Genomic DNA, 12,713 nt, shown 5'->3' on the forward strand with positions numbered 1-12,713 from the left:
TAATTTTCCCTCATACTAGACATTTCCTGCAGCCTAATTCCTCTATATTTCAAACTAATCCTAGAGTTAGGGGGCAAATAATTTGCTTCTCTCTCTTTTGTCTAAATTATTGAGGGAAAGAAAAGAGAATAGGGATTACTTTTGGAATAGAGAGGATTTATTAAAATTTATTTTTAATGCTTCCAAAAGTTACCTTGGTTGGGCCCATTATCTTCGGAAAAGTGTAAGAGGAACATCCTTCTGGACTTAAGCCTAGGTGACTAAATGGGGTATGAAATGTTGCCTATTTGGAGGAAAAAAAAGGAGAGAAAAAATCATTTTTTCATACGCGATTTTTAAAAATCACTATTTGTCTATATCTTCACAATACTTAATTGAAGAACACTTTTTAAAAATTATGATTATTGTGGTATTATTATATACACACAAAATTCACTCTCTTAATGTATGTAGTTTGATGAGTTTTAAAAAACGTATTCAGTTATGCAGCCACCACCATAATCAAGATATAGAATATTTCCATCACCCCAAAAAGTTCCCTTGGGTCCCTCTGCTGTCAATCCGTTCCTCTCACCCCTAAGCAACCACTGATCTGTTTTCTGTCCTGATAGTTTTGCCTTTTCTAGAATGTTACATAAATGAAATCATACATTCTGTAGTCTTTTGTCCTTTTGTAGGCTTCTGTCCTTAGCATAAGGCTTCTGAGTCACCATGCTGCTGCATGTATTAGTAGTTTGTTCCTTGTTATTTCTGAGTAGTATTCCATCGTACAGATGTGCCATAATTTGTTTATCCATCCTCCAGTTGATGTCATTGGTGTTATTTCCAGTATTTTGGCTATTATGAATAACGTTGTTATGATAATTTGTGTATAGGTCTCTGCATGAACATATGTTTTCAATTCTCTTGGGTAAATACCTATGGGTGGAATTGCTGGGTCGTGTGGTAAATGTACGATTTAACTTTATAAGAAGCTGCCAAACTATTTTACAAAGTGGTGTACCATTCAACATTCCCACCAGCAGTGTACGAGTTCCAATTGCTCCACATCCTTGCTAAACCTTGTTATCATCAGTCTTTAATTTGAACCATTCTAGTAGGTGTGTAGTGGTGTCTCATTGCAGTTTTAATTTACATTTCCCTAGTGATTAATGAGGTTGAGCATCTTTTCATGTACTTATTAGCCATTTGTATATCTTCTTTGGTGAAGTAACTGTTACAATACTTTGCCCACTATTTTTAAGTTAGATTGGTTGTCTTTTTATTATGAAGTTGTAAGAGTTCTCTATATATTCTGGTTACAAGTCATTTTGTTAATGGAGTCTTTCTCATATGTGTTTAAGAGCCATTTATACTTTATTATCTGTGGGCTATTTCTCTCTATTGCTCATTTTTATATTGAGGTGATGATCTTACCACTTTATAGATGTAGTTTAAAAAATATGTTAGAGATGTTAGCTTTATTATGTTAGTTGAAAAATTGTTTCCTCAATCTTTCATTTATCTTGATTTTGCCCCAGAGGTTTTCTGATTGGCTTTAAATACTAGAAGCTACTTCACTATTAGTTATTTAGAATATAAAGTCACTTTTAGCTTTTTTCTAGATTTAAGAAATATTTTCCTGTGCTTTTTTGATGAATAAAGACTTTATGAAAGGGAATTACTTTATAGTTGACAATATGTAAACAGAATATTTATACTTCATTTCTCATAATCAGATATGGTGTTATTTTTTAATGAATATTGTTAGAAGATATAAATATATAATGTATGCAGCAAACAAATCAAAATAATAAAAATATAAAGTAAATGTTATTAATGTCATCTATATTCTTTTCTCCCCCCAAAAGAAAGGCTATTCAAGAAAATATACTAAGAAGTCACAGCCTAAGGAACATAAGCAAGAAACTGAACAAAGATGCCAACCACAGGTATAGGGCCACAAACAGGTACACACAAAGCCAACAATAAGCAGTATTTAACTTATTTATAAGCATTATTGTAAGTAGGCATTTAGGTCATTTTCAGAAATAGAGCAGTAAACAGAGTTAAGGGTTTCAGGTCTGGCATCAGACTGCTTAAAGACTCTGCGAGTTTCTTTACCTCTCTGTGCCATGGTTTCCTCAACTGTAGTGGGGATGAGAGTACCTGTCTCACAGGGCTGTCGTGTGAATTACATAAATATCCATCCTGTGTGTCAACGGAGCGCCTAGTACATAGCGAGCACTCAAATATTCATTACGTGTAAAAAACTTCCACCTTTTTATTAACTCACAGAGGAAAGGTACCATTTGCTGACAGAGAAGCTAATAGGCATTAACTATTGTCCAAAATAAAGAATAATTTGGTTATATAGCTTAAATGTTAACCCACATTTAATACAGTATTTATTCATGAAGCCAGTAATGATAAATCCTATCAAATGAATTCCTCTTCATAAGTTCTTTCTTTTGTCTTTCCCTGATTTAAAATTGAATCTTGGTTTGATTTAGTTGGGTGAACTCTTAGCAGTGGTCACTATTTGTCAAATATTTTACTTTGGGGCAATCTTTTAGGATTTAAATTATATATATATATATATTTTTTTTTTCTCTGATTTCAATTTTAATTCCACATTGTATCATAAGATGGAAGTCCCAGACATCTTTAAAAGGATGATGTATATGAATTCAGGCATTTTCAATTCAGTAGGAGAATCAGGAGAAGGTTCAAACAAGATGATATTTGCCCTCAAAGTACTGAAGAATGAGAGCCCCAAGTTCAGGTCCTGACCCCACTCCTGTTCACACCAGGTTGATTAATCTGTCATCTAACACACAGAATGTGACCAAAGACTATGGATTTCTGCCTTTGAGCAGAAACTTCCACTTATAAAGCTTAGGCAGCCTAGCACCACCTAGAATCTCATTTGCTACTTTTATGGGAAAATTGTTAATAAGAATTAGATCTGACAACATGGCCAATGTGAACAAATGGAATCCACTAAAAGATGAACCAGAGCGAAGAACCCTAATTTATGGTCCTATCAGTGAGGGAAAAACCTCTAAATAAAACTAGGAGTGTCTTCAGTAGTAAAAACTAAATGTTTCCCACAAGGCTGTAGATCAGCAAATTTTACCACCACACAAGCAAAAGTCGCTCTAGGAATCTGATAACCTAGAGGTGGTTATGAGTTCTACAGTAAAGTTCTAAGATGAATGTTCATCACCTCTGTTTATAACGGCAGAAACTGAAAACAGCCTAGGCTTCCAGCAGTCGGGACTGGTGAAATGAGGTAAGTTAAATAACCCAAATCTTGGCACTGGTTAGCTCTGAGTGTAAGAGAAGGAGTGATTTTTAATGTAATAATTTTCTTTTCCATATTGTTCAAAATTTTATTTTCTACTATAATATATATATTACCACTGAGTAAGAACAGAAATTAAAATCTGTTTAATTCAGGGGTGAACACAAGGCTGAATTGTGTTTTGGGCAAATAACTTCTCTGAGCTTCAGGTTTCTTACCTGGGAAGGAGGGAGTAAGAGTAGATAATGCTCCAAAGTCCCCTCTTACTTTAAAATTCTAAATTCCAGAATTCATTTACTTGGAAAAAAGTATCAAATAATCCACTTGCATAACCCACAAAGCTGCTGTTTATTTTCCCCTGATAACAAGCCTTCAAAGTCTTTCAAATTTTAGAGTAATATGAAAACTGAATAAGTGTTGTATAATTTGATTAGAATATAGAACCAAAGGAGTTGGGACAATGTTCCCAACAATATTGGTGTTTAGGAATATTCAAGTTAATAATGAAGGAAAAATAGAATGAGTCAAATTAGTTAGACTAATTCTTTGGGAAAAAATTGAATTTAGTCCATCCTATCACAAACCATATGTAATCTATTTACTATTGGCATCAATAAAGGAGAATTCAAAGGATCTCAAAGGATTCTGGGAGCTAACTTACCCTGTCGGAGGCATACACGATATCGAATAGCCCAAGAAGGGTGACAGCGATTCCCACAGCTGGACCATTTACCACTGCAATCAGAGGCTTAGGAAAATCTATAAAAGAGGCTACAAAATCCCTATAGAAATGGAAATATAAAAGTATGTTTAAATATTCCAAAGCAGCATTACTGAAGTATAGGCAAGACAGTATGAGCCTAAAATAACAAACTCTTCTGGCCAGGCTGGGTGTTTCCACATCAACCAGCAGAGCCTCCCTGTCCTGCCACCTCCCTGGTCTCCCACAGCAGATTCATCCAGGACACTCATCTCAATGGCACTTGATGAAAGCTCAGAGTGAGTCCCACAGTTCGACCTTGGTTCAGATCTTGAATTCTGGGCAGCTAGGTCAGGGCTGTGGGGCAGCTGCAGACTTAGAGATTAGGATGGCTGACGGAGCACACTGCGATACTACAGCTCAGTGGGAGTCAGAGACTCAGCAGGGATACACGAGACAGGAAGAGAGAAGCCTTCAGGTCCGCTGTGTTTTCTGAGACGACTTCAAGTCTCCTATCACCAGCAATCACGGAAGTCATGCATTCCTCTGGCTGGATGCGAATGTGCTAAATTCCTCTGCCTCAATACGAGAGAATTTTATTTACAACTGTAGTTTGCTTTCATGTTTTCCAATCAAATCTAATGTAAAGCAGCAGGATGAACAGGAAACAGAAGTTAAAGTGGTAGAATGAATGCCCACATATTGATAAGAGGCAGTCTGGAGAAATATGCTTTTTCAAAGTCACAATTAATTACACTGACACAAAGAAATATTTATTTTACTTTTGCTCAACTAACCACCACTTTGATAAATAAGGATGAACCCTCTGGCATCAGACAGATGTCACTCTTACCTTAGTAAATTGGTACTATTTTTAGCTTTCTCCTCTATTCCACCAAGGGGAGTATCAGTGACGTTGGTCAAGTCATTCCCACTACAGTAAAAGTCACCATTTCCTGTAAATAAAGTCAACAGATTCACCACCCATTCATTCTATAATTTTGAGTATCCACTGTGTGCCAGGCTCTGTGTCACACACTGGAAGCACACTGGTGAACCAGCTATCGTTCCTGCCCTAATCTACAGACTAGTGAGTAAGCTGGACATGGATTTAAAAACACACAAAGGTAGGCAATAAAACTTTGATACAAAGGAGAGATACATGATGTGAGAGCATGTAACGAGATTTGGTCTAATCAGGGAGTTCAGGGAGGGACTTTCCTAACAAAGGGACAACTGAACTGAGAGCTGAAGGACAAGCAAGCTTAGCTAGAAAATGAGGGATGGGAAAAATATTCACACAGAGGAAACAGCACGTGCAAAGGTTCTGTGGAGTGGGTAACCCTGGTGTGTATGATGAGTTGAAAGAAGTGCCACCATGCCAGAGCAGAAAAAGCCAGGGGGAGGAAGCTGGTTCAGGATGAGGATAGGCAGGATAGACAATGTGGGGCTTTGCAGATCCTTTAGGAAGTTTTGCCTTTACTCTAAGAGCACTGAAAGTGTTTTGTTTTAAAGTATAATTTACATACAATAAAATGACCAGTTTTAAACACTCGGTTCAATGATTTTTGATAACTGTAAATATTCATGCGATCACCTTCCAAAACAAGATATAGAACATTTCCATCATCCCAGAAAGCTTCTGTGAGCCCCTTTCCAGCCACACCACCCCACCCTGCCCCAAGGTGATCCCTTTCTGATTTCAATCACCATAGATTAGTTCTATTTTAGAGCTTTATCTAAATGGAATCATACAATAACGTAGTCTTTTGCTTCCGTCTTCTTTTGCTGAACTATGTTTTAAAGATTCACCCATGTTCTTGTGTGTATCAGTTATTAATTCCTCTTTATTGTTGAGTAGCATTCCATTGTATGAATAGTCAACAACTCGTTTATTCATCCGTCAATTGATGGATATTTTGATTTGTTCTGTTTTTGGCTACTGTGAATCAAGCTACCATGACAGTTCTTGCACAAGTGGTTTGTGGACATATGTTTAATTTATCTTGAGTAATTGGTGTGTCACTGAGCTGATGTGTGTTTAACTTTATAACAAGTTGCCAAACAATTCTCCAGAGTGTCCTCACGTCAGAAATGTATGAGTCCCAGTTGCCCACATCATCACCAATATTTGGTATTGTCTGTTTTTCGATTTTAGTTATTCTAGTGGGTGAAATATCTTGTGGTTTTAATTTGCATTTCTTTGATAACTAATGATATTGAGCACCGTTTTATGTGTTTATTGGCAATTCATAAATCTTCTTTTGTAAAGTGTCCCAGTCTTTTATCCAGTTTTTAAATCTAGTTGTTCATCTTATTAATTGGTAGGAGTTCTTTATATATCCTGGAATATTAGTCCTTAATCAGATTTATGTATGGCAAATATTCTTTTCCCAGCCTGTGGCTTGTATATCATTTTCTTACTATTGTCTTTTGATAAGCAGACATTTTAAATTTTGATGACGTCTAATTTGTAAATTGTTTCTTTTATGGCTAATGCTTTTTGTCTCCTGTCCAAGAAATCTCTGCTTACCCGAAAATAACAAAGATATTCTATGGTTTCTTCTAGAAGGTTTCTGTTTCTGGATTTCATGCTTAGATAACTTTTAAATTAATTTTTATGTGTTGTAAGATGGGATTGAAGTTCATTTTTCCCCATATGGATATTTAGTTGCTCTAGCACCATTTGTTAAAAGACTTTTTTAACAAATTTCTCCATTGAATTATTTTGGTGCCACTGAATAATGTCCAGTAGGGGAAAAATAAAACTTTTATTTGGAAAAAGTTTACCTTAGATGTCGTAAGGAGATTGGACAGGGCATGGGAGAGAGCAGGCAGAAGGAGATGTGGATAGATTAGATAAGGGCTTACTTCAGTTCAGACAAGAGTCCACAGTGGCTTGGACTAGTGCAGAGGAGACAAGGAAAAAAGGATGGATTCCAGAGATACTGATGAAGTGAAATGGGATTAGACTGGACATGGGAGGTAAGGGAGGGACAAGTGTCAATAATGGATGTGAGGATTCTGATCTACATAACAGGGTGGATGTGCAGCCACCCACTGTGATTTGTAACACTGAAAAAAGTCCAGAGAAAGAGTGTGGGAGGTGACACTCATGAGGAAGTGCCAGGTGGGTACACCAGTCTGGAAGCCTATGAAGCGTCCTGGGCTGAAGACACAAACGTGGGAATCACTGCCATATGGACTTTCGTTGAGGGGCAGGCATGGATGAGAGGGTCCTGGGAGAGCACAGGGTGAGAACAGAAGAATGCCTGGGGCTAAGCCTTCAGGAACTCTCCCGTTTGATGGCTGCACAGAGGATGAACTGCAAAGGCGATCAGAGAGAGCAGCCAGAGACAGGAGGAAACTCGGGCAACCTGTGCCCTGGAGCCTAGGCAAGAGAGATGTTTAAGAAGGAGGGAGAGTCAGATGAGGCCTGAAAAAGGTCCCTGGATTTAATGATATGAAGTCAGTGGGGACCTAAGGAAAAGGTAAAGACCACACCAGAATGGTCTCAAGGGCAAGTTTCAAAGGAAAAATTCAAAGGACATGTTTGTTTTGTAGCAGGGCTTTAGACAGTTATATTTGGGGCACTGAGAAACAAAGAGCTATATTTGATTTCAGCAGTATTTTTACATAACAAATTTGTTAATTTTTTCCTACATTTGCACCAGGAGCAAACAGTGTCATAAATAGTATTTTCAATAATTGTATAAGCAATAAAACTTTGTTTTCAAACAAATTCTTTTGCAGATTCTCAATATATATATAAAATATTAAGAGCTGAGCTCTCCTGTGAAAGTCGGCTCAAAATAGAAAGTGACGGACAACAGAAAGAAATGAAAAGGAGCTTGAGAGAGTTCACGAAAAAAAAGAAAGAAAACCATAACCATTAAAGAAATGATGCCATTACAAGCAGTACAAAGGAGAAGAGACATTGTTAAAAACACAGTCAGGGACTTGGAGTACAGGATTGAGACAAATGAGCAAAATAAATGAAGACAACAGAGTTAAGAATTCAGAGAAAATAATGGATAATAGTCCCAGCAGACCAGACATTTCTTTTCTATAACCAGAATTTCTTTCAAAGAGAACAGATCAATTGAAATAAAAATATTCAGAGACATTATGAAAGAAAACTTAAAATAAGGCCTTAACGATCAGTTTAAAAAAGATACGCATGGGCCGGCCCCGTGGCTTAGCGGTTAAGTGTGCATGCTCTGCTACTGGCGGCCCGGGTTTGGATCCTGGAATGCACTGACACACCGCTTCTCCGGCCATGCTGAGGCTGCGTCCCACAGACAGCAACTAGAAGGATGTGCAACTATGACATACAACTATCTACCGGGGCTTTGGGGGAAAAAAAAAAAGGAGGAGGATTGGCAATAGATGTTAGCTCAGACCCAGTCTTCCTCAGCAAAAAGAGGAGGATTAGCATGGATGTTAGCTCAGGGCTGATCTTCCTCACACACACACAAAAAAAAGATATGCATTTCTCAGGAAAAAGTGATAAAGAATGGGAACATATCCCATGGTCTTCCAGGGAAAAAAATGATCTTATAAAGGGGCTGAAAACCAAAATAATGGTAGCCTCAAACTTCTCCTACAACATCCAATGCTAGAAGATAATGGAGCTCTACTTAGACTGTACCCTTGGAAGAGAGACTGAGAGGTGTCAGGAAATTCCCGTTAACTTCCTCACCTTTCACAGGGAAAACCAACAGACTGTCCAGAAGGAATAATACAAGGTAGAGATGTTGGTGTGTACCACAGGAAGCTATAAAAGTAATAACTAAAAGCAGTTAAAAACTTCCAAAGTGTGAGAAATAAAACACACACAAAGGAAAACAAGGAAAATACAGACCATGAAGTAAAAAATAACAATCAAAAGAAGCATTATAAATAGAAAGCTTGAAAGATGCCAGAACGAAAATCTAACGTATCTATCATAGACATAAATCTAAACAGGTAAATGTGCCTTTACAAGAGAAACTCAGACTGGAGCAAATGGGGAGAATCCAAATTGGCACTATATGAGACATGGCCAATAAAAAACAAGTCAGAAAGGTATAAAGTTAAAAGGATGGATAAAGTTTGCCAGACAAGTGCAAACAGTACTGAAGCAGGCATTATGGTATTAATATTTGACAAGGGTGACTTCAAGGCAAAGAGCATCAAATGAGACCAAGATGGCCATTTGGTAATAAAGGATAAAATACACAGTAAAGACCTAACTTTCATAAACTTTTAGTGCTAATAAGATAAAAACTTGCTTTAAAGCAAAAACGTTTTTTTGACACAAAGGAGAAACTGACAGAAACACCATAGTAACAGATGCCTTTGATTTACTTTTTCAGTCCAAGACAGATTAATTAGAAGAAAACACAAAATTTGATGAATCGAAATGACGTCAGTTACAGAGGTAAGTCTAAGGTGATTTTTGCCTTTACACCTGAAAGATAAAGAATGGACTTACTCTTGAAGTGCTCCTGGAAGACACAAAAAATTGGCCATTTTCCAATTATTTATCTTCAGGGTAGAGATATTAATCTATAGCAATATACACAAAATTTTAATAGATTCTTAGAAAGTAAAATTAGTAAAACTGATAATCTCTCAGTATAACACAATAAAGCTAGGAATTAACAACAGAATGTAAAACCAAAGAAAAAACTCCTTTCTGGAAATTAAAGGATTATGTAATGCCTAGATCAAAGAGAAAATAGAAACCAAAAAGTGAAAAATATATGGAAAGTACCTACAGTAAAAGCACTATTTATCAAAATTTAATCACTGAGTTTTCACCTGTAAAACAGAAGTCCTGACAGGGCCCACCCTCAGGCGGCTGTTGCGAGAAAGCCTAGAAAAGTTAGGGAGTAAGAAAAGCTGTACAGAGAAAGTGCCTAAAACAGCGCTGGCAAACAAAAAGTATTTATCATATAAACATTATCCATTATTATCATCATTATTAAACTCAGCAGTTTACTTCTAGGAATATGGCCTACAGATATACTTGCACATTAGCTGAAAGATGTACATCCAAGGATATTCATTGCAGCATCACTTTAACAGCAAAAAGACTAAGTACAATCCCCGTGTTTATCAATAGTGGAATGACGAAATCAGTTATGGAATCCAAAACTGTAATACTTTGCAGTCCTAAAGAGAAAAACTTAGATGTATATGCATCGACGGAAAACAGTTTTTCAGGATACGTTGCTAAGGAGGGAAGGTGAGGATAATATGTGTGTATTATACGCTTCCTTTTCTGTTTTAAAGAAAGTGGAGGGAGACAAGCATACACATGCTTGTATACACACAGGCAGTTTCTGGAAGGCATCAGTGAAAACAGAATTTGTCTAGGGAGTGGGACTGGGGTTCCAAGGAGAGTGAGAATCAGTTTTGCTAGGTACCTTTTCACATTCTTTGGAATTTTTTTTTTAAACCATGTGCTAATAGTTAATAAAAAAAACATAAAACATTCTTCTCCTGTACATATCAAAGCAATGCCACTTCTAAACTATTGTTTTTGTTATCTCCATTCTCCTAAATTACCTAGGTGTACATACGAGATACCAGGGCCATCTTCAATTCTTACCTTTCCCTCATCTCCTCTAATCGGCCATTAGTTTTCTCTCTCCCCACCCCCCCACTCTTTTTTTACTAAAAGCTATCTGATATCTCTATATATTATTTATTTTACAAATTTAAAGAATATCAAGAGAAAATAAAATCACTTCTGCTTCTGCCATGTCAACATAACAGTAAGGGCTCCCCTCTATCCAGTGCCTGCTGTGTGCCACGCCCGCACCTACTTTATCTCACGGCATCATCTCAACCATCCAATGGGGTTAGGAAAACACTGTCTTCTCCGTGCAGGAAGCAGAGGTTGCCCACAGGTGGTAAGGAGTGAAGCCAGGATTTATACTCAAGTTGATCTGAGTCCTGAGCCTAAGCTGTAATCACTACACATAGTGCCCCTTCCAAATCTGAAAATGACTTTCATTTTCTAGGTTCTCATTAGTAAAGGTCCATGGGCATCCAGAATATTTTCCAGTTATAATGACAGTACTGATTTCATTTTTAATACTTTTTATTATATCTTAAACATTTTCTATATTGTTGGTCTTTACAATGATAACTTTTAATGCTTGTGCAATATATAGTCTAGTGGATGTTCTATAATTTGCTTCATTATTCTATTATAGCAACATATTTAGAATGTTTTAACATTTTCAAAATTATGTGAAATGCTGCAAAGATTATCTTTCTTGCATAAGACTTTTCCTTTTTCTTGCTTAATTTCTCTAAAATAAATTCCCATAAATGGGATTCCTGTACCAAAGGATATGAACATTTTATATATTGCCAAGTGCCCTTTTCCTTAGTTATTTACACTTTTTATAGCCATTTAGACTGCTCTCAGCAAGATATTAGAGGCATTTGTTCCACCATAACCTTGTCAAAATTGGGTCTAATTAAAAATTTTGCTAATTTGGATAAGTACAAAGTGGTATCTCATCATTTTGATTTGTATTTGTTATTATTAACGAGGTTGCATTTTTCCTTGTTTGTTTAATACTTCGACTTTCTCATATAAATTATCTATTCATTTTACTCACCAATTTATCTAGTAGGTCTTAACACTCTTCTTACCAATTTGTATCTGTTTTTTACATGATAAAGATACCAATCCAGTGTCTGTTATATTTTTTATATATTTAAGAATTAGAGTATTTCAGTACTAGAAAAGATCTTAGAGCTTATTTATTCAATTTCCTATCTAGTATGAAATCCCCCCAAATAGAAATTTAATTAAGAAATCCAAGAAAATGTCTTACCCGTTAGAACAGTTATGGCTGAGTCATCCTGGCTTGCAGCTTTAAGTGCAAGTATGATTTCTTGATACATCTATGTGAAAGAGGGAAGAGGAGGAAAAGAAAAGGACTCTGAAAATGGTAACCATCACCCAGTGGATTCCCTAAATGCCAGTCTGCAAGCCTGCTCCCTGCACAGTGCCAAACATTTATGCTGGTTGTATTCACATAACCAAAAAGGCAGTCCACGACAGTGGAGAGGACTCTCATTCCTTTAACAATTACATGGTGTGTATTATGTACCAAATGCTACAGCAGATGCTGGAGGACATATCCATGTTTTCCAAAAGTGAACAGATCAGACATAGTCCTCGAGCTTTTGGAATTAATAGATGGGGTCAGCTCTAAAATGGGTGGAAGGCACAAAGCAGCAGGAAGCTCAGAGGAGCTGCTGATACTTATCTAGGGTAGGTAGGATGGGAGGTGGCCAGAGGAAGCTTTCCACGAAGCAATGAGGCAACATTTCAGTGGAGACCTTGAGAAAGAACACGTGTGTCCCAGGCAGTCTGGGAGGTGTTAGTGAGAGGTAAAAAGCTGGGATTTCCAAGGACGATGGGCCCACTATTTGAAATCAGCAACATCTCTAAAACTCTTGGACATATATTTGTCATAGGTTTTGATGCATTTAAAATAGGTGCAGTTTCTACCTTAGATGAGACTTCAACATGGGAGAGAATGATGCAGAGGGCTGGTATTTACAGACACATAGACACTGAAAAAGTAAATAAATGGACTTTACATAAGACATGAATAAAGGCGAAACCATTTCCACCGTGGGAGGGACTGAGGAAGTAATTCCATTATTATTATTATAGTTATGATGACACAGCATGATAGAGTAACTGCAAGA

At 36.9% G+C, this 12,713-nt stretch overlaps 1 protein-coding gene across 2 annotated transcripts in view; it reads right to left on the minus strand.

Moving 5' to 3' along the window:
- ECI2 (enoyl-CoA delta isomerase 2) overlaps window positions 1–12,713 on the minus strand; it is a 30,564-nt gene that overhangs the window by 9,303 nt on the left and 8,548 nt on the right. For both annotated transcript variants that reach the window (XM_004432153.3, XM_014788768.2), the window contains exons 5-8: window positions 11,828–11,897; window positions 4,840–4,942; window positions 3,948–4,068; window positions 194–283 (exon numbers count right to left, since the gene is read on the minus strand). In XM_004432153.3, the coding sequence (XP_004432210.2) occupies window positions 194–283; window positions 3,948–4,068; window positions 4,840–4,942; window positions 11,828–11,897 (384 nt within the window). The remainder of the gene's footprint in view (window positions 1–193; window positions 284–3,947; window positions 4,069–4,839; window positions 4,943–11,827; window positions 11,898–12,713) is intronic.

The sequence above is a fragment of the Ceratotherium simum genome, chromosome 13 (assembly GCF_057802395.1).
Source record: "Ceratotherium simum simum isolate JZ-2026a chromosome 13, ASM5780239v1, whole genome shotgun sequence".
In the NCBI taxonomy this organism is placed as follows: Eukaryota; Metazoa; Chordata; class Mammalia; order Perissodactyla; family Rhinocerotidae; genus Ceratotherium; species Ceratotherium simum.